Raw genomic sequence first — 27,317 nt, 5'->3', positions numbered from 1 at the left:
ATCCACCTCAATGTCATGCTGGATGACAGGAGTACCTGAGGGTACATCATTAAACAGGTTAGGAAAACTTTTCACCAAATCAGTCACATCTTGTCGCTGGTCATTAGATAAATAAGACAGTTGAGATGGCAATACTTTCAGAATTTCAGAATTTTTCAAACAACCACCATTCAACAATTCTGTAGACATGGACAAACCGTCATCCACATCTTCACTCGCGAGAGTGTGAGATAACATGGACACTCGCTCTGCCTGGAATTTACACTCGGAAAGGTTACTTGCCTCAGTTTTATCAGCACGACACAGGTAAGGCTTCAACATATTCACATGACATAACCGCGTCTTTCGTCTGCGTTCTGGGGTATGGATTATATAATCCGTATCACTCAGTTTACTTTTAATCACGTATGGTCCTGCGAACCGTGCAGCCAAAGCAGAACCAGGCGCAGGAAGCAACACTAAAACTTTCTCGCCCGCCTTAAAATTGCGTACAACAGCTTGCTTGTCAAAGCAACCCTTCATTTTCTTTTGTGACCGAGAGAGCGCTTCTTTTGCAACAGCACAAGCATTTTGTAAACGCTCACGGGTACAAGAAATAAAATCAAGCACGTTGCTTTTCTCAGACGGATTAGTTTAAAACCTTTAGAGGACCACGTACGTTGTGTCCAAAAACCAATTCGGACGGGCTAAAACCAAGTGATTCCTGTCGCGCTTCACAAAGAGCAAATAAAACTAAAGGAATGCCCTCATCCCATTCATTATCAGTCTCCATGCAATATTTTCGCAGAGCAGATTTCAGAGTTTGATGCCAGCGCTCTAGAGCACCCTGCGATTCAGGATGATAGGCGCTGGACACAACATGGGACACTCCTAGAGCTCTCAGAGCACTTCGAAAAACTCTAGATAAAAAATTCGAACCTTGGTCAGTTTGAACCATTTTAGGCAATCCGAACGTGGTAAAAAAATTTTGTCAAAGCATTAATGACAGCTCTAGCAGTTATTTTCCGCAGCGGTACTGCTTCCGGAAACCATGTGGCCGTGCACATAATAGTTAAAATAAACTGTGAACCAGATTTTGTTCGTGGAAGCGGACCAACGCAATCGACAAGAACTCGTTCAAATGGCTCACCTAGAGCCGGAATAGGACGAAGGGGAGCAGGTGGCACAATTTGATTGGGCTTCCCCACAATTTGACAAGTATGGCAATTTTTACAATGTCGGGACACATCAGCTTTTAAACCGGGCCAAAAGAAGTGTTGCAGCACCCGATTATATGTTTTGGTCACACCAAGGTGTCCAGACCAAGGGTGATCATGGGCCAGATTTAAAATATGCTGTCAAAACTGAAAAGGTACCACAATTTGATGGACCACATTCCACTCATTCTGAACATCCTCACACAAGGAGGGAGCACTCCAGCGACGCATTAACACAGTGTTACTCCAATAGAACTGATGGTTACGCAACGGTAACATGTCACTATCAGCACTAAGACGGCATTTTTCAAGTGTTGGGTCACTCTTCTGAGCCTCTGTAAGAGCGCTACAGGAAATAGGCAAAAAAACATCAGAACCTAGACAGATAGATAGATAAGACTCAGAAAATACTTCCTTCTCCAGAATCTCTTTAAAAACAGAGTCACCCAGATTTATTTCATTTTCTTTATCTAAATGTTTTGCCTGCGCACGTGTCGTAACTGCACTAACAGCAAATACGTTCGGAAAATTCTCAGCCAACCCATCAGGTTGTGGATCAGTAAGTGGAGTATTAGTAACGTGCATAACTGGCATTACCTTACCTCCAGCAATGTCATTGCCCATAATAAAATCGACGCCCGGTACAGGGAGAGAAGAACGGACCGCAACGTTAAAACATCCAGAGACCAAATCAGACAATACCCAAACACGATAAAGGGGAACAGGTACAAAACCCATTTCTATTCCCTGTACAATAGTACTAGTGCCACACGCAGACTCCGCACCAAAAGGTAGAGAATTAGACAATATAAAAGATTGCGATCCCCCAGTGTCGCGTAAAATTTTTACAGCCCTCTGATCCTCATCACGACCAGTCAAAGACACAAGACCGTCAAACACGAAAGGCTGAAAGCACGCATCAGGAACTTCAGAAGTCACAGGCTGCGGCGACAAAACTTTCACCAATACTGAACCCCGAGGTTGATTCACCGAAGAATCCGGACGCTCTTGTTTTCGTTTTAAAATTCTACACTCAGCGATCACATGTCCCATTTTATGACAATAGCCGCATTCTTTACGAAATTTTGGGCCAGACAGACTAGGTTTTATTTGATCATCATAAGAACTAACCTCATTTTCCTTTTGTGAGGCATGTCCAGCATCAACCGAACGCTTGACAAACACGGGTTTATGCAACAAAGCATACTCGTCTGCCAAAACGGCTGCTTGTTGTACAGTACTAACCTTTTGCTCATTTAAATAAACCGCAGTTCGCTCCGAAACACAATTCTTAAATTCTTCAATGAGCAACAATTCACGCAAAGAATTGTAGTCAGTCACTTTACAAGCCTTCACCCACCTGTCAAAAAGTATACCCTTCTCACGGGCAAATTCGACATATGTCTGTGCAGTGGATTTTTTCATCGTAAGAAACTGTTGTCTGTAGTGTTCGGGCACTAACTCATATGCACGAAGAATCGCATTTTTCACCGTTTCATATTGAACGCTCTCTTCCAAAGGAAGAGCGGCACACACTTCTTGTGCCTTCCCGGTCAACTTACATTGTAACATTAATGACCAGACCTCATTTGGCCATCTTAACGCGGTAGCTATTCGCTCAAATGCCTGAAAATAAGCCTCGACCTCTTTCTCACGAAACGGTGGAATTATTACGATATTCTTCGCCACATTAAACTGAGGAGACAAAGGAACAGTTAAGGAATCCGTTAACACGTTAACTGAATCACTTCGAACGGAATCATTTGAAACAGTCGTAGGATTCAAACCCACAGCTGCCTCAGAGACTGCATCATCTTTCAGCGCAGCAGATATTTTTTTTTCTTTCGAGTCTTTACTGACCTGCAATTCAAGCTGTCGTATTTTAACTTTCATCTCCGCGTCAATACGATAACGTTCAAGCTGATGCTGCAGCTCATCCTTTCGTGCTTGAGCCTTATCTTGCGTCTCTAATTGTAAACGCGCTAACCGCACTTTCAAACGCGCGTCCCCACGCGGAGCAGATGAGGTTCCCGTCGACAGAGATAACGGCTCAAACTTTGGTAAAGAATATGAAGGTCCTACCTCTCCCCGAGCAACAAACGGAGTAACTGGCTTGATAACAGATGAACTCGATGGAGATTGTTCATCCGCAACAGCTGCCAGCGATTCCGCTGATTTCTCCGGGACATTAACCTCTGAAGGTAACACCCCTTTACCAACTAAACCAGCCACCAAACAAGCTTTTAAGTCTTTTTTAAGTAATGTTTTAGAAACGGGTATATCAAAATGTTGGGCAATAAGAAACAAATCATCCTTTCTACACGTTTCTAATCCTACAAGACTTGGTTGTTTTATAAACGCATTTAAATCAAATGTCGCCATAGTTGAGCAACAAACAAACAAATATAATAGCGCAAACAACTCCAGACCTAAACCTACCTAGCCAAAAACTAAATAAGACCTAACTAGTCTTCAGAGGGTACCGATTGAGAGGCAAGCCTCCCCCCCGGATTACCTCCAAAAATAACAAAATAAAATAACAAAGAAAAACAATAAATCAGTAAACCGTAGTAAGGGCCGGCGCTAGACACGGTCCTCATGGTTCACTCTACCTATCCGGAGTTTGTTTTGCACCATTATAATAATTTGCTCAACAAAAGAATAAAATAAAAATCCCAGACGAGCCCCCAATTTATGTTACGAACCCCTACTTTAAAGGCAGAAAAGGGGAAACGTAACATAAAGAAGGACACGTGAAACCCAATACATCGTTAAATATTTATTCAACGAGCAACAAAAAAATCGGGAACACGTAACCTATCATACGAAAAAAAAACAAAAAAAAAACAAATCATTGCCCAAATATAACCAACAATTAACCCAAATTAAGAATAATAAAAAAATAAATACCTAACTTATCTAAGACAAACAAATCAACTTATATAAAGAAAGACAAAAAACACAAACAGAAAGAAAAGCTTGTTTGCTGGTGTGTCTCCTCCCCCAGTCTTCTCAGCGTCCTCCATATAAGCACACGCAACTAGAAGCAGGTGCACAAAGGCGGACCTACAATCAAAACTCTCAGGAAGAAACAGAGTCATGACGTCACACAACACACACAAGGCACAGGCCGTAACAATGCCAAATACGCATAACTTTACTCTATTTAACACTCTCGGGTCGGCGGTCACGCCGGCGTGATCACCGCGTTTTTTTTCTAACCAGTGTGAAAGAGACTCAAAATACTCTGTCAATGTTGCACATACAATTAAGAGTTATACACCATTTTAATCTGTGGAATATCTTCTTTTATTTGTGTACACTCAGAGTAACAACAAAATGTTGTGCTTTTTGTAAAATAAAGAAAACTAACATGATGCGTGATCTCTTGTCTCCCTCTGAACGAAGTCCAATCTGATAGTTCTCAAAAAATGAACTGTAACTTAGTGAATACTAATGACAAAAAAATTAGACTTATGTCTAAAAAAACATTGAAATGTCAGGTTTTAAATCGTGTAAGTCAAATCGAAAACAAATATTCTGTGTTTATGTAATCTGTATGAAAAGAGAGCCATGTCAGAAGTCCGTGATTCAGCTCATTATCCACTAATGCGGCCACGCCCACGGAGCCAGCGCTATTCAGACGCAAATTCTGAGTCAATACATGCATACATCGTCTCAATCGTGTATTTATCGTCTTGAAAAGTGTTTTGAATAGCCATAGTTAGCAATCTCTGGCCTCTGTTAGTTCGGTTATTTCCTGGATTGCCTATTCTTCTTTAGTGCTCAGGCATTTGTGGACTAAAGGTGTACAGAGCGCCCTCCAGCTGCGAGTATGAATTCAAAACACAGTATCCAGCACTCATAGTAATGACAATAAATCCTGAATAAATATTACTCCTCTGTATAGAAAATTGACAAACATATGAGAATTCATCAGTATTTCTCCAAATGTGCATGCTTTTAAGCTAAAAGCCTATATGAAATGCCATAGAGGTAACATAATTGTTTAGACACTTTGCATCACAGAAAAACATTATATTTAAAAGAATATAATATTAAATTGTATATAATTTTAAATTGTAATAATATTTCACAGCATTGCTATTTTTTCTGTATGTTTGATTTACATTATGATGAGATTTGAGACATGATCAACAGAAGGTTTTTTCACAGCCTACCTGACTGAAAGAGCTCATTATTTATGCAGCTCATTAGAGCTCTTTATGCAATTCTTTTGTCTTCTCAGGTGAGAATCACCCATTATTCATGATTATTCACGCCTCCATGCATACTGTGTTTCTTGACCAAAGATGTTTTAGAAAATTTAAATCTCTCTATTGTTTTATATGAACAAGCAGGCAGCATAATTTTTTACCTCATTTTGAAGCGAAAACTCTAGTCTACAACCTCAAATACCCAGAAGTCTTGTGAACAAAGATTTAATATATATTTTTTGGCCTTATTTCAGTGACTTAAGTTTTTTGTTTTTTCAATAACCACGCATAAACGTTATTCCTTCAAAAACACAAACATATACATACATGTTCCTCACATATTATTGTAGCCTAGTTTGTGCTGAATACAGTGTAATGACACTTTTCTATTAATATGTTTATGAACAACTGAAAAAAGCACAAATGTCAGGGCATGTCAAAACTTCTCCAAGGCCCCAAAAATCCTCAGACCCTTGAGGGTTAATTATATGGATATGTGAACTCGTGAAACAAGATAAATGTCAGACCGGGTCTCATCTTACTGGATGTTGAATGAAAATGTAATATGATGTTCCTGAAACATTCTTTCAATCATTCAAACACCTTCTGAACAAGCACTGAAAGAAAGAGAAATAAAAACACAAACTACAACTTTCTTCAGCAACAGTCTTAGATGAAAAACAAAAACAAAAAAAAACAATGCTGTTTGTGAAATTGTTTAATCAGATCTTCAGAGATTTGATGTGTTTTTTTTATCTTCAATTGATTTCATCTAAGGCTGTGGCTGAAGAAAGTTGTAGTTTGTGTTCTTATTTCTCTTTCTTTCAGTGCTTGTTCACAGCAGGTGTTTGAATGATTGAAAGAATGTTGAATTGTTAATCAAAATTAAGTTTAAAGAACGTTTGAGGAACATCATACCTTTTAAAACACGTTCCTCTAACATCAAGAAAACTGGACATGTTTTACATTCCCAGAACCAACACTGAATATTTGGAGAACGTTCTTATAACAAAAATCTGTTAATTCGGGAGACTCGGGAAGCGACTCTTTTGTCTAGTTGTTTCTCTCAACTAATGCTTTGATTTCTGACCTCAATATAAAAGATCTTAATATATAAAGGAGGTTAATTTAGATGGTTTTATTTCAGATGATTGTGTGACGATGTTGTTTCAGATCCTCCTTTGAGCAGCTGCAGTATCAGTTCAGTCACTGTGACTCTGACTGACGGAGGTTTTTGTACGACTCTTTATCACTGTGTGAACACCCAGTTGCCACTGATACTGTGTAAACTCTGACAGTAATAATGTCCAGCATCTTCAGTCTTGACTCCACTGATGGTCAGAGTGAAATCACTGTTAGATCCACTGCCACTGAATCTAGATGGAGTTCCTGACTGGAGGGTGTTTACATAATAAATCAGGAGTTTAGGAGCTTCTCCAGGTTTCTGTAAGTACCAGCTAAGAGCATGTTTTCCATCTCCATAACAGCAGTCTGGATCTCTGCTAGTTTTACAGGTCACAGTGACTGATTGTCCAGTTTGAGAGAGCAGCTCTGAGGGAGTTTGAGTCATTGTCACCTGACCAACAGATTCTGACAAGAGAGAAAGATTAGAAATCACAAACACTTTTACAACCATATATCTTCACAACACATAAAAATAACAAGTAAATAATGTCTGTAATCTTTACTGACACAAACCTCGACATAATACTGCCAGCATCCAGATCAATATGGTGCTGAAAGTCATTTTTGTTGGTTGTAGGTTCAGTTCTAGTGAAAAACAGTTGTTGATCATGTTTGATGTTTGACAGAGTTATAAACACATGCAGAGCACTGAAGCGTGTGTCGCTCATGTAAAACACTCTCTCTATGCAAACGCTTCAGCAGTGACAGGTTTAAGATGGTTTAATGTGAGTTAATTGATATTTCACAAAACATTTCACATGTTAATATAATCCTTTATTGATAAAGCAACATCAGATGAACAGGAGCGCTGTTTAATCCCAATATCAGACCAACAGCACGATTACAAGTGTGATTTTATTGAACATTTATAGATTCTACATTTCAAAATGCAAAAAATTAGGCAACCTAAAACTAACTCTGAGCCTTGGTTGAATGACACGGCTCGTGCTGTCAGACGCGAGTGCCGTAGAGCTGAGCGCAAATGGAAAAAGGACAGACTGCATGTATCACTTCAAATGCTAAGGGACTGCTGGCATCATTATCAGACAATTGTGAAAGATGCTAAAAGACAGTATTTATCTGGAATTATTCTGTCAAACTGTAACAAGCCTCGTGTTTTGTTTAAGACTATTGATTCTGTTCTTAATGCTCCGCAAACAGTCTGTATTGATGCACTTTTTATTGATAAGGTCACTACCACTAGAGCTCTTATTTCACCTTCTGCTTATGACCCTTCAATCCCTGTCCTCTGTTCTGCTGTTTTTGACAGGTTTGAGCCTGTGACCTTGTCTGTGGTAATTACCACTCGGCTGGATTACTGTAACGCACTGTATGTGGGGGTTAGTGGGTCTTCTGTTGCTCGTCTGCAGATGGTTCAAAACGCTGCAGCACGTCTGTTAACGCAAATACGAGCACATTTCCCCTATTTTAGCCTCACTTCACTGGCTGTCCATACATTTTAGAATCCATTTTAAAATTCTCTTATTTGTTTTTAAATCTCTAAATGGTCTTGCTCCACCCTACGTTTCTGAGCTGCTACACCCTTATACACCCACCCGTTCTCTCAGGTCAGCTGATCAGCTGCTCCTGAATGTGCCCAAAACAAACGGATGCTCAGAGGGGACCGTGCCTTTGCTGCAGCAGCTCCTAAACTGTGGAATGATCTGCCTCTGCCCGTTAGACGGGCCTCTTCATTGTCTTCTTTTAAGTCACTTCTTAAGACCCACCTTTTCTCTTTGGCCTTTGACACCTGATTTTGACATTTGTTTCTTAATTTGTTTTTGTTTTTATGTCTTGTATGAGTTGAGTATTTTATGTTTTATATATTTTTCTGTACAGCACTTTTGGTCAACTTCGGTTGTTTTTAAGTGCTTTATAAATAAAGTTTGATTTGATTTGAGTTTGAAAACCATTTTTCTACATGTTTTTCTGCTCAATAGTTATTTTGAGTGTTTCTGGAGTCACAGGATCATCAAACTCCTCTGAGGACGATGAACATCTGCTCTATTCTGAGAGAAACACAATCACTCCACCTGATGATGAAATATGAGTTTAACTCGCTCAGATTCACTGTTTGACTTCAGTAAATGACACTGTTGAGGCAGTTTGTGTAATAAATCAGGAGTTCAGGAGCTTCTCCAGGTTTCTGTAAGTACCAGCTGAAGAAGTTTCTCCTGTTCCAGTTTCTCTCCATTGGATCAGAGGTTTGTTCATATTCATCAGTTACACAGAGGTTTATCAGCTCATGTTATCATCAGATACCAGTTTAGTAAACAAGTTTTCAATAAAAATTGAGTTAAAAGCACAAATCAATATTCTTATCTTGCTCTTTCTGATCAGAGCTGTGATTGGTGCAGAGGAGGGAGAGGCGTGTCTGAACTGAACTGTTGATCAGGACTACAATTAAAACAGCAGCTGATATAAAACTCTTACTGTCTGCAGTATATAGTATGAATACAGTGTATAGTGAACAAATGACATGTTAGGATGAGATACTCAAATCAAATAACCATGGAGAATTATGAAAATTAACATCTATTATTAATAAAATGCAGCAACTGAAATCAGTCAGATCTCAAACGTGTGACTGATCTATAAGAGCACAAAATCTCTTTCTGACCTCTATAATTATTAAGAGTGGCAGATTAATTTAGATGATTTTATTTCAGATGTTTGTGTGACGATGTTGTTTCAGATCCTCCTTTGAGCAGCTGCAGTATCAGTTCAGTCACTGTGACTCTGACTGACGGAGGTTTTTGTACGACTCTTTATCACTGTGTGAACACAAAATCACCCACACAAAGACCACTAGAACTTGTTCTGCAATTAAAACTCTGACAGTAATAATGTCCAGCATCTTCAGTCTGGACTCCACTGATGGTCAGAGTGAAATCACTGTTAGATCCACTGCCACTGAATCTAGATGGAGTTCCTGACTGGAGGGTGCTTGTATAAGAAATCAGGAGTTTAGGAGCTTCTCCAGGTTTCTGTAAGTACCAGCTGAAATAGTGTGTCCCAGAATAACTGAACACATCTGTGCTGGTTTTACAGTTGATGTTCACAGTTTGTCCTGGTTGAGCTGCTGTCATTGAGGGACTCTGAGTGACGGTGATCTGTCCTCTACACTCTGAAACACACAACAAGAAGAAAATCAACTCAAAACTTTGACAATATACTTGAAGAAATGAATTGATCTCAAACTTGTGCTCCACAAACCTTGAGCAAACGCTGTGAGAGTCCAGATGAAGATGATGATGAAGGTCATGTTGATGAAGATTGTTGTGTGTGTCAGTGATGAAGTGTTAAACTCACAGCACTATAAACACTCTCAGAGCACTGAAGCATCTGATCAATATGCAAACACACTCCAGATCATTTACCTGAAGACAGCAGAAACACTGTTTTGTCATTTAGTATCTTTGCTAATAAATTTCTATTGATCATTTTCAGAAACAGACACTCCTGATTTACTTCATGTTATTTTGGGTGGATCTTCTCCCTCTAAACACTGTTTTAATGATCAGTTTCATTCAGACTTTGATGCTGAGAGCATTTAATACCTGTGCTGCAGATTTGACATCATCATGATACTGTAGAACAGGTCAAAGGTCATCCAATAGAGAATGATCATCTTGTTAAAGAATCAGAATCAGAAAGAGCTTTATTGCCAGGTATGTTGTTTACACATACTAGGAATTTGTTTTAGTGACAGAAGCTCCACAGTGCAACAGAGTAACAGCGACAAGACAAGACACATAATAAAAAGAATAAAAGAATAATATACAAATTTACAAGATAGATAAAGTGCAAAAAAAGTTGAAAAATTGAAATATAAATAATTGTTTTAAGTAAATAATGTATAATATTGTTGTGTGTTCCGTGTTTGTCAAGTGTTCATGAGATGGACTGCTTGAGGGAAGAAACTGTTCCTGTGTCTGGTCGTTCTGGTGCTCAGGGCTCTGTAGCGTCGACCGGATGGTAACAGTTCAAAGAGGGAGTGTGCTGGGTGTGAGGGGTCCAGAGTGATCTTCTTTGCCCTTTTTCTCACTCTGGATAAGTACAGTTCTTGGAGAGTGGGGAGGGTTGTGCCAATGATTCGCTCAGCAGACCGGACTACCCTCTGTAGTCTTCTGAGGTCAGATTTGGTAGCTGAGCTGAACCAGACAGTAATTGAAGTGCAGAGGATGGATTCGATGATGGCAGAGTAGAACTGTTTCAGCAGCTCCTGTGGTAGGTTGAACTTCCTCAGCTGGTGAAGGAAGTACAACCTCTGCTGGGCCTTTTTCACAATGGACTCGATGTGGTTGTCCCACTTCAGGTCCTGGGAGATGGTGGTGCCCAGGAACCTGAATGACTCTACTGCAGTCACAGTGCTGTTCATGATGGTGAATGGGGGAAGAGCAGGGGGGTTTCTCCTGAAGTCCACGATCATCTCCACTGTCTTGAGCGTGTTGAGCTCCAGGTTGTTGTGACTGCACCAGACAGCCAGCTGTTCAACCTCCAGTCTGTACGCAGACTCGTCACCGTCCTGGATGAGGCCGATCAGTGTGGTATCATCCGCAAACTTCAGGAGCTTGACAGAGGGGTCTTTAGAGATGCAGTCGTTGGTGTAGAGGGAGAAGAGCAGTGGGGAGCCCTGAGGGGCGCCGGTGCTGATGGTGAGGGTGCTGGATGTGAGTTTTCCCAGCCTCACTAGCTGCTGCCTGTCTGTCAGGAAGGTGGTGATCCACTGACAGACAGAGGTGGGCACGGAGAGCTGAGTTAGTTTGGGCTGGAGGAGTGATGGGATGATGGTGTCATTTGTGTACATTTGCCACACATCTTCCTCTTGGAGCTCGTGGACATGCTGGAAATCACTAGAATGAGAGTTGAGGTCTGGACTGTGTTCTGATAGAGGACTGTGTGTGTTCATCAAGTGGAAGTTGATTTGATTGTTTTGCTGCTTGAGGTTTCTGCAACTATTTATGAGTGTTTGATGTTTTTATACTTGTGATTTATGTCAGTATTGTTGTTCTTTTGTATAATAACCACACCTTGATCCACATGTTGATCCATATCTCAAATAAAAGCAACTAATGGAACTTTGTGTTTTATAATCGATGCCCCACAGTGATTTTACTATTTAACTAGTGTTACGTCCTGAGACGTATTGTGTATGTGTTTTGCTGGTTCTTTCTTTCTTTCTCTCTTTCTTTCTTTCTTTCTCTCGTTCTCTCCCTTTCTCTTGTCCTTTCTTTAGGATCGCATTCTACCAAAGTGATCTCCAGATCTGATTGGTGCTAATGGGACCAGGGAGCAGCTATAAAAGGATCTGGAAGGCCTGAAGAGGGAGCTCTGCTCAACTTGTGATTCCCTGTTGTTTAATTGCACGTGTGTTATTGTGTGTTCGCTACAGCGTGTTGTTGCTGTTAGCTTGCTTGTTGATCTGCCTGTTGTGTGCAGTGTTATTTTTGGGTTTGAATTGATAAGTTCTTGTCAATCTCATTTCCCTTTTGTATATTTTTTGTAAAATATTGTAAATACCTTTTCCACACCAGGAAGCTGTAGGGGGTGAGTGCCATTTCCTTTGTAAATACTGTTTTCTCCTGTTTTTTTTTTCATTAGATAGGGAGTTAGGATAATTTATTGTATTTTCTTTTCTTTTCTTTTGTTAGGGAATTTAGGTTTTTCTATTAGGAGTTTGTGTGGTGTTTGTTTGTTGTTTTGGCCTTTGCTCACCCCTGAAGTTGTGCTTTCATTTGTGGTTTTGTAAATAAAAGTGTACAAAGGATCTTTAATTTCAATTGTAGTTTATGTTGCGGCCTCACCCTTGACGGGGTCGTAACACTAGTTCTCATGAAACTTTATTACAGAGGTTGCAGATGCAGTCAGGAGTTCACTTGCTCTCCAGTGTTCACGGACCAGATCTGACTGATCCAATATGGTGGACGACTCACATGTAGATCTCAATCATGTCACTGATCTAGAAGAGCACAAAATCTCAAGGCAGATATACATTTTCCACAACATTTTTAGTCTAAAGAGGGTATGAATATGAGGAAATTTAACAGTGACACTGATGGACTTTGTCTAGTTATTTCTCTCATCTAATGCTTTGAATTCTAACCTCAATAATTTATAAAAAAGCTTAATTTAGTTGATTTTATTTCTGATGTTTGTGTGACGATGTTGTTTCAGATCCTCCTTTGAGCAGCTGCAGTATCAGTTCAGTCACTGTGACTCTGACTGACGGAGGTTTTTGTACGACTCTTTATCACTGTGTGAACACCCATTTACTGTTTGGATAGTGTAAACTCTGACAGTAATAATGTCCAGCATCTTCAGTCTGGACTCCACTGATGGTCAGAGTGAAATCACTGTTAGATCCACTGCCACTGAATCTAGATGGAGTTCCTGACTGACGGGTGCTTGCTAAATAAATCAGGAGTTTAGGAGCTTCTCCAGGTTTCTGTAAGTACCAGGCTAAACGATTACCACCATACACATCTGTGCTGGTTTTACAGTTGATGTTCACAGTTTGTCCTGGTTGAGCTGCTGTCATTGAGGGACTCTGAGTGACGGTGATCTGTCCTCTACACTCTGAAACACACAACAAGAAGAAAATCAACTCAAAACTTTGACAATATACTTGAAGAAATGAATTGATATCAAACTTGTGCTCCACAAACCTTGAGAAAACGCTGTGAGAGTCCAGATGAAGATGATGATGAAGGTCATGTTGATGAAGATTGTTGTGTGTGTCAGTGATGAAGTGTTAAACTCACAGCACTATAAACACTCTCAGAGCACTGAAGCATCTGATCAATATGCAAATGAACTCATTCTGTATTTAAATGAGGCTCTAAATGAAGGTTCAGGAGGAGCTCGTTCATCTCATCCTGTCAATCACAACATCAAATATGTATCATGAAATCATCAATAAGTGTGAACTTTAAAAATGTAGGATAAAACTTAGAACAATTCAAACCACATCTGAAAAAACACTGTGTGAAAATGAAATGTAGATGAAACTTATCATCATCTAAGCAAAATCACATGAGCAAAAGTGCTTTAGTGATCATCAGCTCGACTGTAATTCGGCTGCAGGTACGAGACCGCAGGTGATCACAGCTGTACTGATGACAGAAACCCTTCAACAGTTTTATTCATGTTATCTTGCACTACATCACTGTGCCACTAGAGGGCGGTGTGAACAGACAGACACTGATGAACAGGACAGAGATTAACAAGGACAGTTAATACAGTGATGAATTTATTCAATGGGGCTCCTGTGTGTGTAACTGTAACGGTTGCAAAAGTGACAAACAGTACTTTAGTTCTGACCTAAAGTCATTGTTTGAGCCAAAGGGGACAAGCCCTGCAAAGTGTACTTAACAGGGTATATGGCCAACATAAGACAAACACTTGGTCTTTGGATAGCTTTAATGCACATGTACACCAGCTAACATAATAGGTTTAGCATGTAGCTTTGTTGAATTGTCTTTGGGATCCTTTACAGCTCAGAAACATCAATCCAGAAACACTTTCTATAGCTGTGAGAAACAAACGTGTATAAAACACATCAGGGGTTGAATACAGGTGGAGTTTATTCTGCAGAAAGAACATCATCAGACCTTCTCTGAGACTTTCTGAACTGTGTCATGTCAGATAACGTGATCACAACATTGAACCAAAACACACACATATTCCCTTACATGCAGGGGGCGCAGGTGAGCTGGACGCTGGAGGGGTCAGAGGTCACAGAGAAGGTTCAGACCAGTGCAGAGTTTGATGTACAAAAACAAAACAACCTACTGTAAGGCACCATTATTGTTTGTTTGATCTGATATCAGTTTACTCTCTCAGTTTCTCTGATTCTAGTTGAGTCAAACCCGTCTGTCACAGATCAGATCACAGTCTAAGGGTCAGATTTACTAACAGCTCAAGCGCAAACCCTCTTTTGGTGTTTAAACACTACTGTCAGGATTTACTAAAGACACGCAGTGAAAAATTGGAACTGAAAAGCGTGAGCAGTTATTTCTGCACCTGACATTATTGCACATGCATTTGTAGGAGTTTCCCTTTCAGACACAAAATTTATGGGAGGAGAATATTTAAATGAATCTCGCAAGGTGATTTACTAAGGTTTGTGCTAGTCAGTTTACTGGTATTTGCACCATTGTGCACAAAGTTTCAGTTGAGGAGAAAGTGAGGAAAGGATGGTCAGTTTCATCAGAAGGGTGTGTGAGTGTGAAACACAGTATTCCAGTCTTGTGATTATTGTGGACTATAACTGCACTACTGCTTTATACTGCATATATGTGCTTAGATTAGTTATTTGTTTGGTGATTTGGTAAACCTCTTTCTCCGATCAGTGGAGCTCTCTCAGTGAACTCGAACAAGCTCCTACAGCTAACAGGCAACGCTCTCGTAACTTTGGCTAACGTTCTGGCAATGTTCTCTCAAAGTTACGAACAAACGTTCTTCCAGTAACATTAATAGAGTGTTTGTTCAACGTTATCTGGTCTTTAATAATGTTCTCAAAAGGTTAGCACAAAAACATTATTTATACATTGTTTGCAGAAGAGTTTTAAATGTTCTCATAACGTTGGAGGAAAACGTTCTCAGAACAAAAATGTGTTAGCTGGTGAAGTATATTAAATATAGATATCACAAGGTGAAAATAAAATATGGTGGCAGAATTGTTGTTGACCCTGTGTTAAATGAAGGTTTATTCATCTTAAATACACTTTATTGCTTTAAACGTGATTATTGCATCGTATTTTAGGAACATCTCAACATCTCAAGTATCAGTTTGAAACTCAATGATATTTTCCTTTTTAAGTTATTTCATAATCAATCTGCATATTTACCAGAATGTGAACCATATTCTGAACGTTTTCTCTTTTCATTTATACAGGAGTTTGTGATCATTAATGTGTTTATGGAATAATGATGTGATTTTCTTCTTCATGTTGTTTCTCTCGCTGTTGGAGAATTTCTCCCAGTTTTCTGTTGAATCCTAAAGGAAAGCCACTGGTCAGTGTGATTTCTCTGTGAGCGTCAGCGCAGAGATCTCCTCTCTGAACACAGCGACACTGGTGTGTGTGGCCAACAAGGGCTTCCCGTCAGACTGGAGCCTGAGCTGAAGGTGGACGGGAGCAGCAGGTCTCCTGGAGAAGGACGGTCTGTACAGCTGGAGCAGCAGCAGGAGTGGATGGAGACACTGTGAGGACACACGGAGCGGCCGGCCTGTGTGAGGAGACGGCAGTGTTCAGAGGAGATCTGCTGCTCTTCTCACTCATGGAGACCAACAGTGTGTTTCTCTGCAGCACATGAGGGACTCATTCATTCTCCATCAGCTTCAGTCGATTCATCTGCTTTCTGCCTTTCACACAAGACTATATGTGTGACTTCAGTCATTAAATGAAATATAATTGTGTCTTTGAGCTCTTCTTTGTGTCATTTTTGTTTCGGGTCTTTCATTGGATCAGGACTTTAGCTCATATTTTATAAATAAACTTCACTCAATGGAGCATGAAAACACCTGCAGATACATGATGAAACAAGAACATGCGGCCAAATTATGAACCTCACAGATATAGTGTTAGATTCATTTAATAAGATAAAGAGTGTTAAAATATTTACCATGTGAAAAAACTTGAATGTTTTATATTTAATTTAATACTAATGAAAATCTTCACTGTTGAGTGTGTGTGAAAGTGTGTGAAAGTGTGTGAGCAGCTGCAGTATCAGTTCAGTCACTGTGACTCTGACTGACGGAGGTTTTTGTTCGACTCTTTATCACTGTGTGAACACCCATTTACTGTTTGGATAGTGTAAACTCTGACAGTAATAATGTCCAGCATCTTCAGTCTGGACTCCACTGATGGTCAGAGTTAAATCACTGTTAGATCCACTGCCACTGAATCTAGATGGAGTTCCTGACTGGAGGCGGTTTACATAATAAATCAGGAGTTTAGGAGCTTCTCCAGGTTTCTGTAAGTACCAGAATAAACCTTCCTCCCCACCACTCCATCTGTACACATTACTGCTGGTTTTACAGTTGATGTTCACAGTTTGTCCTGGTTGAGCTGCTGTCATTGAGGGACTCTGAGTGACGGTGATCTGTCCTCTACACTCTGAAACACACAACAAGAAGAAAATCAACTCAAAACTTTGACAATATACTTGAAGAAATGAATTGATATCAAACTTGTGCTCCACAAACCTTGAGCAAACGCTGTAAGAGTCCAGATGAAGATGATGATGAAGGTCATGTTGATGAAGATTGTTGTGTGTGTCAGTGATGAAGTGTTAAACTCACAGCACTATAAACACTCTCAGAGCACTGAAGCATCTGATCAATATGCAAACACACTCCAGATCATTTACCTGAAGACAGTCACTCATTAACAGACACAAAATACAATTACTGAAGTGAAAATATAGATTAAAAATAATCCTTCTAATAGCCAACATGTTGTAAATTGTATCAGATCATTCAGTCCAGAATAAATCTACAAGATTTAGTATATTAACCTGAATCTGTGAGACTTTAATTATATTTTTTACTGTAGTTGGATTGAAACGTCACTGTTAATCCCCAAATTTACACCAAATCCATGTGTGTTCCTGCAGTTTCTGAACAGACATGAGGATCATCACACACGAGTCTCTGTCAATCACTGAATCAACTGAGTTTGATTGTGAGTCACATGATAAAAACATCTTCACTTTTAGAATTATTTATGAAATAAATGTAAAAATATATGGTGACATGCATATGTTTTTGATGGTGGACAACAGCTGTTGGGTAATCTGGTCTTTAATTTTAAAATTAATTTTTATATCATTGTTAATTCTTCCATACATAGATATTTATATCAATTCTATTCATTATCATCTGCTGTGAAACTGAGGAATGTGTTTATATGATGCTGTTAATATCTGCATTATGAGGGATGAACTTAATAAATCAATAGATTATTAAACTGATCAAGCAGAACATGTTTATGATGCTGATGATGATTCAGTTTAGAAAGAAGAATGAGAATAAATTATAAATGCAGAAAATCAAAAAATGTAAAGGGAAGACTGGGAAAAATATCCACTGAAGTGAAGATCAAAAGTTACTGAATTTCAAAGAATGTAATAGGATAACAGGAGACAAAAATGACTTTTGAAAAATCACAATGAAAAAGGTAAAAAACTGATTCAGCTCAACAAAAGTGATGTTCAATAAGATCATATTGAGTTTTTCTTCACTGTTGAGTGTGTGTGAAAGTGTGTGAAAGTGTGTGAGCAGCTGCAGTATCAGTTCAGTCACTGTGACTCTGACTGACGGAGGTTTTTGTACGACTCTTTATCACTGTGTGAACACATATTTACTGTTGATGACATGGAAACTCTGACAGTAATAATGTCCAGCATCTTCAGTCTGGACTCCACTGATGGTCAGAGTGAAATCAGTTCCTTCATATCTTCCATTCCCACTGAATCGACTGAAACTCTCATCATATCGATTATTTACCAGATAAATAATGAGTTTAGGAGCTTCTCCATGTTTCTGCTGATACCAAGCTAAACCATATCCATATATCCTAGTATCAGTTTTACACTCTATTTTGGCGTTTTGTCCTTCAGAAACAGTCACAGCTTCAGGCTGAGTCACAGTGATTCCTCTGGATGCTGTCGACAACAACATTAATGTGTTTAATCAGATGAAATGAACATTAAAGACTCAAAAATGACGAGCTTTCACGTCTGTTACCTGGAATAAAAGCTGCCAGAATCCAGATGAAGCTGCTGAAGAGATTCATGGTGTTTGTTGGGTTTGTACCGTGGTAAACAGCAGTGTGTTATAAAGTGTTTGAGTCTGAACGCTATAAACACTCGGAGCGCTGAAGCATGAGCCGATGCAAAGTGACTCTCTGAGCAAAAACCCTGCTGGAGTAAAACACACGTGAAAATGAGCACATGCAGATGAAACTGATCAGTTTTGAGGCTTTAAATTTGTTTTATTCTCATGATCCAACAGACGAGTGTTTTCACTTCTGAACAAGTTTATAATTCATTTCTTTTTCATTCAGTCTCTGGTTCAGACTACAGGTTTCTGATGAATCAAATGACAGAGTTGAATCTCTAAAGAATCAAGTATTTCACTGTGAACTCCATGAGAGGTCAAAGGTCATTCCAGAGGTCACAGGTCAACAAAACTTATTAAAATGCTTTGAGAAATACATGATCATTTAGAAACTCACAGTTCAGATGTGTGATGATCAGTACAGAGTCTTTCTGATTATATTATTTATTCAGATTTAATAGTTTTCATGCATCAAGAGACATTTAGAGATGAAGCTGTTTCTGTGAAAGTCACTTCAGTCCAATAATCATTATTTAATGTTGAGAAGAGCTGCTGTTGAGTCTCATATCAGTGTGTGTGAGTGTCGTTCGTCTCTTTCTCTGCTGGAGTTTGTGTTCATTTGAGTGTGACGGAGGTTTTTGTACGACGCTTTCACTAGAATGAAGCACTGTGGTACACTTTCGGTGGAGGAACTAAACTGACCATCAGTAAGTCTCTAAAATACTCTAAAAATGTTTATATATAATTGTTTTGTTTTTAGATTATTCAAACAAGCATTTTGCAACAAGGTTTTAAAAATTATAAAATAGTTTGAAAAAAAATTAACTGCAATATTTCATGGTGAATTTAATAGTTTCATAACTTCTTTAAATTTGTCTGCTGTTTCACAATTACATATTTATATTCAGTGATATTTCATGATATTTATCTTTTTTCATTGCAAGGCATATTTTATGTTACTTTTATATATTTATTTCTTTTTACAAGAGTAATTTCAGATATTATAAAAACTAACATTGTTTGTTTTTTAATATATTGATTGCAATATTTTCTGACATTTTCAATTATTTCTTAAAATACATAATTGTGTCCATAATTTTTGGTAAATTTAATAATTCCGAAATTTTGTAATGCATGAAACAAAAGTTTGATGATACGGACAAAATAATTATAGTTTTGTAGACGTCATCATCAGACAAAGAAACAGATCTGAAAAAAATCATAATTTGAGCTTACATTTAATGATAATTATGGTTAACATTAATAATGATCATTTAAATTTGTTTTCTACATATAAATCATCAGTTTGTGGACAATGTTTTTAAAATGAGTTTGAGATTAAACTGAACCTTATTCAGAAAAGATGAAATGACTGTAATATTTTCTGTATATCATGTTTGCTTCAGAGAACTGATTTATATTTATTCATATATCTTATACTTCATATATTTAGTAGCAGTGAATATTTTATTTGAACTGAGAATATTGAAATTTAAATGCAGGATCATTACTATGTGGTTTATGAAAGAAAGCAGTGATGTGAATTTCTGTAAAGATGAAATGATTGTGATTTTTCCTCCATTACTGTGTGTGACATCTGACTAATGGATGATCTAAAGACGTTGGTGTTGTTTGTGTGTGTTTGTGCAGCTGGTCCCGCAGTGAAGCCCTCCGTGTCTCTGCTGCCGCCCTCTTCTCTGCAGATCTCTGGAGACTCAGCCGCACTGCTCTGCCTGCTCAGCTCTTACTCTCCACAGGGGGCGACGGTGAGCTGGACGCTGGACGGGTCAGAGGTCACCGAGGGGGTTCAGACCAGCGCAGAGAGCGAGCGGGACGGACGCTACAGCCGCAGCAGCGTCCTGAGCCTCAGCAAAGCACGCTGGGAAGGCGCGGATCGCTTCGTCTGCAGAGTAAGACATGACGGAGCTGATCACGAGGCCTCTTTCCTCAAGAGCTCCCAGTGCTGATGTTTCTCCGGTCCAGACGAGCCGTATCTGAGCGTCCGGCAGGATTCACAGCAGTCACGTGATTTACAGCTCAATACTGAAGCAGTCTTTCAATGTGCTGCCATTGCTGTTCATTCAATAAAGCTTCTGAACGCATTACATTTGTGTCCGACTGCATCATTGATCAGTGTGTCGTTCATTCAAAGTCCTGCACTAAAGTTTCAGCTGCTTTTGATTGATTGTAATAGTTGAGAACAGCTGCATTTAGCAGGAAATGTCAAATGAAGCTCTTGGGGTTTGAACATGGTCACTGGAGACGGAGCTGCTCTATTCTGAGAGGATCACAATCACTAAACCTGCCAATGCAAATGTGATTTTCACCTCAAACTCACAGTTTCACTCTTTGATTGGTTCAACGCTCTCAACTGGAGCACTTTCACTTCTGCTCATGAGAAATGAGTTATGAGTAATACATTTAGAAACAGCTTTAGATGAAGGAGCTGCTTGAAAAACTTCTGCATGTTACTGATACACCATGACTTTAGTGTAGTTTAATGTACAAAAACAAAACAACATATGAATATACATATTAATTTACACACTCTGTTTTCTCTGATTCTGAGCATATTTGAGTCAAACCCGTCTGTCACAGGACAGATCACAGTCTAATAGAGCTGATTTCTGTCAGAAGTCAGTTTTGAGCACATGTGTAGTTCCTGTGTTTGTCCTCTGTGTGTCAGTAGTGTGTGAAAGTGTGTGAGCAGCTGCAGTATCAGTTCAGTCACTGTGACTCTGACTGACGGAGGTTTTTGTACGACTCTTTATCACTGTGTGACCACCCATTTACTGTTTGGATAGTGTAAACTCTGACAGTAATAATGTCCAGCATCTTCAGTCTGGACTCCACTGATGGTCAGAGTGAAATCACTGTTAGATCCACTGCCACTGAATCTAGATGGAGTTCCTGACTGGAGGGTCTTTGCTAAATAAATCAGGAGTTTAGGAGCTTCTCCAGGTTTCTGTAAGTACCAGGCTAAATACTCCCCATTACTATTCTTGTACACATTACTGCTGGTTTTACAGTTGATGTTCACAGTTTGTCCTGGTTGAGCTGCTGTCATTGAGGGACTCTGAGTGACGGTGATCTGTCCTCTACACTCTGAAACACACAACAAGAAGAAAATCAACTCAAAACTTTGACAATATACTTGAAGAAATGAATTGATCTCAAACTTGTGCTCCACAAACCTTGAGCAAACGCTGTGAGAGTCCAGATGAAGATGATGATGAAGGTCATGTTGATGAAGATTGTTGTGTGTGTCAGTGATGAAGTGTTAAACTCACAGCACTATAAACACTCTCAGAGCACTGAAGCATCTGATCAATATGCAAATGAACTCATTCTGTATTTAAATGAGGCTCTAAATTCATGTTATCTTGCACTACATGACTGCTCCACTAGAGGGCGGTGTGAACAGACAGACACACTGATGAACAGGAAGTTTATTTGATGACTTATATATATTTATATATTATAGCACTGTATGCAATTGCGCCACCCAAAGTGACAAACAGGTACTGTAGTTCTGGCCGTAACAGGTTATATGGCCAATGTAAGACAAACTCTTGGTCTTTAGACAGCTTTAATGCACATGAACATCCTCTAGCATAATAGGATTAACTTGTAGCTTGAATTATTATTGGGATCTTTTACAGCTCAGAAACTTCAACACTTCGAAACACTTTGAATTGTGTAGTAGACGGTACATCAATGGTCATGTGTCTTTTCAAATAAAATATGAGTCTTTAAGTATCTCTTTATGGAAGTATTATTCTATGTACTATATTAAAATAGACAGGTAATATAGATAATATACATCTGGCAACTTTACAAATATGTTTTTTAGTAGTATAGTTTAAAATGAATATTAATATAAAAATGAATTAACTGTAAGTATTTTGGAGATTACAGTTTTTTTGCAATCTAATTATATTGGGTTTTATTAAACTTTATGAAACTATAATGAATTTAGGCCTATATGCATTTTTTATACTACAAGTCAATCTATTGAACCATTTACAGACTTTCAAAAAGAGATCTGAAAGGATTTGTTGTCCTGTGGCTCCCTCTGGTGGACAGCATTAGTGTTATGACCTTCATCTCTGAATCCCATTCATATAAATGACTGATTTAAAAAAAAACTCCTGAAACTCAGCATGTTTACTCAGAAAGTCTTGTTGTCCATGTGTATGAAGTTCTGTGAATTTTGGATTCAAACATTCAAACTGATGGAAACTGATAGAAAAATAGATTTCTTATCCTGTGGTTCCCTCTAGTGGACAACATTAGTACAACATGTTTTAGTCTGTCAGCCATTTTGAGTTGCTAAAAACTTTTTTTTTTTGATCTCCTAAACCACTTGACTGATTCACATGAAATTTTGCATGTCATCTATAGAAATCATCAAACATAAACATTACTGGACTGTTTCCTGGTTTCTGGCGATCGTGACGCGCCTAAATTTTCACCGCGAGCTCTCTGCCTGTGTCTGGTTTAACGCTTGATACCTTCGGTGAGTAAGTCTCCCCTTCCTCATTGATTGTGTTTTGCTTGTTTTCCTCACCGGGCTTGGCTAACGTGTGTGGTGCGGCTTCACTCCTCTGTTCCCTGCGAGCCCTCTGCCCGTACCCATTGCTGGGTTTTTCTGTACGTTTGAATTCGCGGGTCATGACAGATCTGGCGATCGTACCCCCCTGGGCTTGGCTAACGTAGTTCGTGTAACAGTGTTTGGTGTGGCTGCGTTTTGTGAGTGCTGTTCGTCTCGAACTGTGCAATGTACTTCATAAATAAACTCGCGGTCACTAGACCCCTTTTCATCTCTTGTCTTTTTCTCTTTTTGTTTAACATGGAGCTTTTTTACAGCTCGTCACAACTGCACCAAATGAACTGTTTTTCACGGCTGGATTTTTCTGCATATGAATGGTGTAAAAGCCTCGGAATTTCTCGTCGCCCTCGTTATATTCATCGGTCTCCTAACCGCTGGCTGATTCAACACTCCTCTTCTCCGTCTTCAATACCCGTGATACGCTCACATAGAATGATGCGTCTCCATAACGACAAACGCTTTCGTTGCAATAACGTGTCTCGTACTCTCACACCTCTGGCTAGAGATGTGACATACTCCTGTGAAACTCATACGCCCCTTAGACATAACTTTGCTCTACTCAATACTCGTTCCCTGGCCAATAAAGCTACACTTCTGAACGAAATTATCGTCGAAAGAAAGTTATACTACAGACATACTACTACTCACTGAAACCTGGCAATCACCTAATGACTTTATGGAGCTTAACCTGTTGACGCCTCCTGGATACTACCATCTTTCTAAACCACATCTCACTGGCAGAGGCGGTGGCCTGGCAGCTGTGATTAAGAACAAATATAAAACTATCAATATCGACTTCCATGCTGTTGTTAGCTTTGAGTATCTGTCGTTTAGAATTGCTGGTCCCACACCACTCTTGATTTTGCTGATCTACAGACCGCCTAAACATCATGCTAACTTTCTCTCTGATATCTCTGAGTTACTTACTATTGCATGTGCTCAATATAACATTATTATGCTTGGTGATTTCAATATTCATGTGGATTCTGACTGTACTTCTGCTAAGGACTTTATGACTGTACTGGACTCAGGGGCGATTCTAGGATTTTGATTTTAGGGGGGCTCAGCCCCCAATAAGGGTATGATTAAAAAAATATTACTTGACTGACTGTTGCTCATTTGCAGACCTACTCCCGCACGACAAGAAAAAATGTTGTATATCCATCTACAATGAAATATAAATTATTTTAGTTTTTTAGCTTTTTAGCCTTTATAATCAACAATACGGTTGGATATTCATAAAGTCACCCCATGAAAATTGATGTCATTTTAAGTATTTTAACTAACCAGCTAATATTCATTAAGAATATAGACAAACCATGTATTAATGCAATTGTCTATTGGCAATATGATTAATCTGTTCTATATTTATTTATATTTATTAAAAATAACATGAATTATCAATTTGCCACTTCTATAAATCAAGTACAAATCTAGTATAAATCAAGAAAATCAAAAATCCCTTTACTCTACGCTTACTCTAATATATGTATCATGACACTCCTCCTCATTCATTATTACTTAATACAAAACTATATTTAATAATACAAAACAAAATAACTCCACATTCTCTCTCTGGGCCATCTAGTGCTTTCAGACAATGATGTGTGTCATTTCTGTGCATGGCTGCATAATGTAATGTCAAAATACATTATAATATGTCTGTAATTGTAAAAAGTAAATTAAAATAAATCATGATCGTTTTCTGAATCTAAAGTATGTTTTCATGGGTGTTAATCACTTCATTTTTGTAGGAATAAAAAACAACTATCACACAAGGGCTGAAGGTGAACGCAGCAAAACGTATTGGTATTGGATGATAAACCGAGCCGTCCCGTGTGCTCCCAATGCTCCAGTAACATTACATTATGTAGACTGCAACGCATTTATGACAAAGAACTGCACCGATGCAGATGTAATATAGCATTAGCAATCTATCAATAAATGCACGCACACACGACACACACCTTGTGCTCTCTGATGTTCGCTCTGCTCGGCGCCCCTGCAGATTGAAAAATGCGCTAAATCCAAGCAGACTCAGATAAGGGGAGGAGCCGAAACTTGACACAGCTTGCCGCCGTTTCAAATGAGTTTTTTTAAAGGGGACTGAAGCGATCAAAAATTTATTAATCAAATATTTTTTTTAGGGGCCTAGTGACGCCCCTGATTGGACTGCTTTGATTTAACACAGCACATTGATTTTCCTACACACTCCCATTCTCATACCCTTGATTTAATCTGCTCTGTTGGAATTAACAATGTTTGTGTCCAGGGTCTCGAAGTTGGCATATCTGACCATAAACTCATTGACTTTAGTTTCTCTCTCCCCCTTGCCAAATCTAAAATCAAATCTTCAATATCTTATTGAAACCTGAAAAATATAGACCCTGCCTCTCTCTGTTAATCTCTGTTGTCCTGGTGAGATTCTCTCATCATATAATGAATCTACATCTAATGTTTTGGAAGCTCTGGGCCATTAAAGACAAGAACTGTCCCCTCAGCTTATTCTTCCCCCTGGTTCACCCCAGAGCTCAGATTAATGAAAGCGAAGGCTAGGCGTCTTGAACGTCTCTATAAGAAGACCTGTCTTCCTGCTCATGCTAGCCTCTACACTGAATTCATATCACAATATAAAAGAGCCCTTAACACTGCACGCACTACTTACTTATCTAATATTATAAACAGAGAAAAGTGTAAACCCAGGACCCTTTTTTCTGAGATCAACAAAACTTGTTAAACCACCATCTCCACTGCTTAATGGTTCTTCTGACCTTTGTGAACATTTTCTGACATTCTTTACACACAAAATTGACAATATCTATCAATTTTTCTCTTCTTCAACTCCTTCAGAAACTTCTACTTTCCAGATACCCTACCCAATCTCTAACTTTACTCTCACCAATACATCTGTGGTTGAACAGCTGATTATGAGCTCTAACTCCTCCACCTGCCAGTTAGATCCTTTACCAACACATCTACTCAAAAACCTTCTCTCTTCCCTCATTATACCTATCACCCACATGATAAATAGTTCCCTTATGACCGGTTATGTACCACCTGGACTGAAAATAGCCATGATCACCCCTATACTTAAAAAACCTGGCCTTGATGACACAGTACTGAGTAACTTTAGACCAATTTCCAATCTCCCTTTTTTGTCTAAAGTCCTAGAAAAAGTGGTTGCCACACAACTGCAGACTCACTTGGACAAAAATAATCTGCAGGAACCCTTTCAGTCTGGTTTTCGCCCCCTCCACAGTACAGAGACTGCTCTTCTCAAAGTGGTGAATGATCTCCTCCTCGCCTCTGATTCTGGTGTCCTCAGCATTCTGGTCCTTTTGGACCTGAGTTCAGCTTTTGATACCGTCTGCCACTCTGTACTTTTGTCCCGATTGTCTGCAATCGGCATTTCAGAAACGGCTTTACAATGGCTAAATTCATATCTCACAGACAGGCAACAGTTCATTAGCATTGACAAATTCAATTCTCATTCTGTCACCTTCTCCCGTGGAGTGCCTCAGGGATCTGTCCTTGGTCCACTTTGTAGGGAAAACACCCTAGGAAGTAAAATTAGCTCAAATGAAATATTTATAGGGAATTATAAAGAGTTGTCTAGATTACGACCGAGCAACTGATTCGTCCAAGCGTTCATTTGCTCGAGCCGTAATAAGCTCTTGTAACGGATATAAATATACAACAATCGTGAAAACACTGATTAGAGCACGGTAACTTGATCACAGTTTAAGACATTAAATCATAAAGCACATAATACAAGACACTTTCCTTTTAAAATCTACAAGAGATATTATTTATTCTAACACAAACTAATCTAACACAAAGGCACGCACATACACACACACACACACACACACACACACACACACATTCATACGCGTTGCAGTAAGAAGGAAATGGGAGAGAAAGAGTTTTGAAAGAGAGAGAGAGAGAGAGAGAGTGAGAGAGAGTGATCTGATTAACCGAATTCCTATCAATGCATTTCAAAGACCAGAACGAACCATTAATCATTCATTTAAATGCACCAGTTCAGTTTTCATCTGGAGGTACTTGCTTGCGTTGACTAAGGTGAATTTCCCTCGTCGTGCAGAGAGGGGTTTCCCAAGTCGATGATTGGTCCAGATCAGGTCCGTGTGGAACAATGAAGAAAGTCTCTTTGTCGCTGGAGTTGAAGCGGCAAAAGTCGTTGGTTGAACTTTGCGGCGAAACTTAGGACACAAGACTTTCAGCGGTAAATTAAGTAAAGA

The 27,317-nt window shown here is 39.1% G+C and overlaps 4 gene segments (V, D, J or C); 1 reads left to right on the top strand and 3 right to left on the bottom strand.

Moving 5' to 3' along the window:
* Positions 1-12,836: 12,836 nt before the first annotated feature.
* Positions 12,837-13,419, bottom strand: LOC137014169 (Ig kappa chain V region K29-213-like). The segment is given in 2 exon segments: positions 12,837-13,177; positions 13,267-13,419. Coding segments are annotated over 2 exon segments (375 nt in total).
* A 432-nt stretch (positions 13,420-13,851) lies between these two features.
* LOC137013806 (Ig kappa chain V region 3547-like) lies at positions 13,852-18,909 on the bottom strand. The segment is given in 4 exon segments: positions 13,852-16,719; positions 16,809-18,268; positions 18,351-18,526; positions 18,841-18,909. Coding segments are annotated over 2 exon segments (387 nt in total).
* Positions 17,946-18,399, bottom strand: LOC137013687 (immunoglobulin kappa variable 3-11-like). The segment is given in 2 exon segments: positions 17,946-18,268; positions 18,351-18,399. Coding segments are annotated over 2 exon segments (372 nt in total).
* LOC137013686 (Ig lambda-3 chain C region-like) lies at positions 18,496-20,539 on the top strand. The segment is given in 3 exon segments: positions 18,496-18,531; positions 19,102-19,150; positions 20,094-20,539. Coding segments are annotated over 3 exon segments (402 nt in total).
* Positions 20,540-27,317: the final 6,778 nt, after the last annotated feature.

This window comes from Chanodichthys erythropterus, chromosome 23 (assembly GCF_024489055.1).
Source record: "Chanodichthys erythropterus isolate Z2021 chromosome 23, ASM2448905v1, whole genome shotgun sequence".
NCBI classification, from domain to species: Eukaryota; Metazoa; Chordata; class Actinopteri; order Cypriniformes; family Xenocyprididae; genus Chanodichthys; species Chanodichthys erythropterus.
The sequence above is the reverse complement of the archived record's forward strand: the minus strand, read 5'-3'. Positions and strand labels throughout refer to the sequence as shown.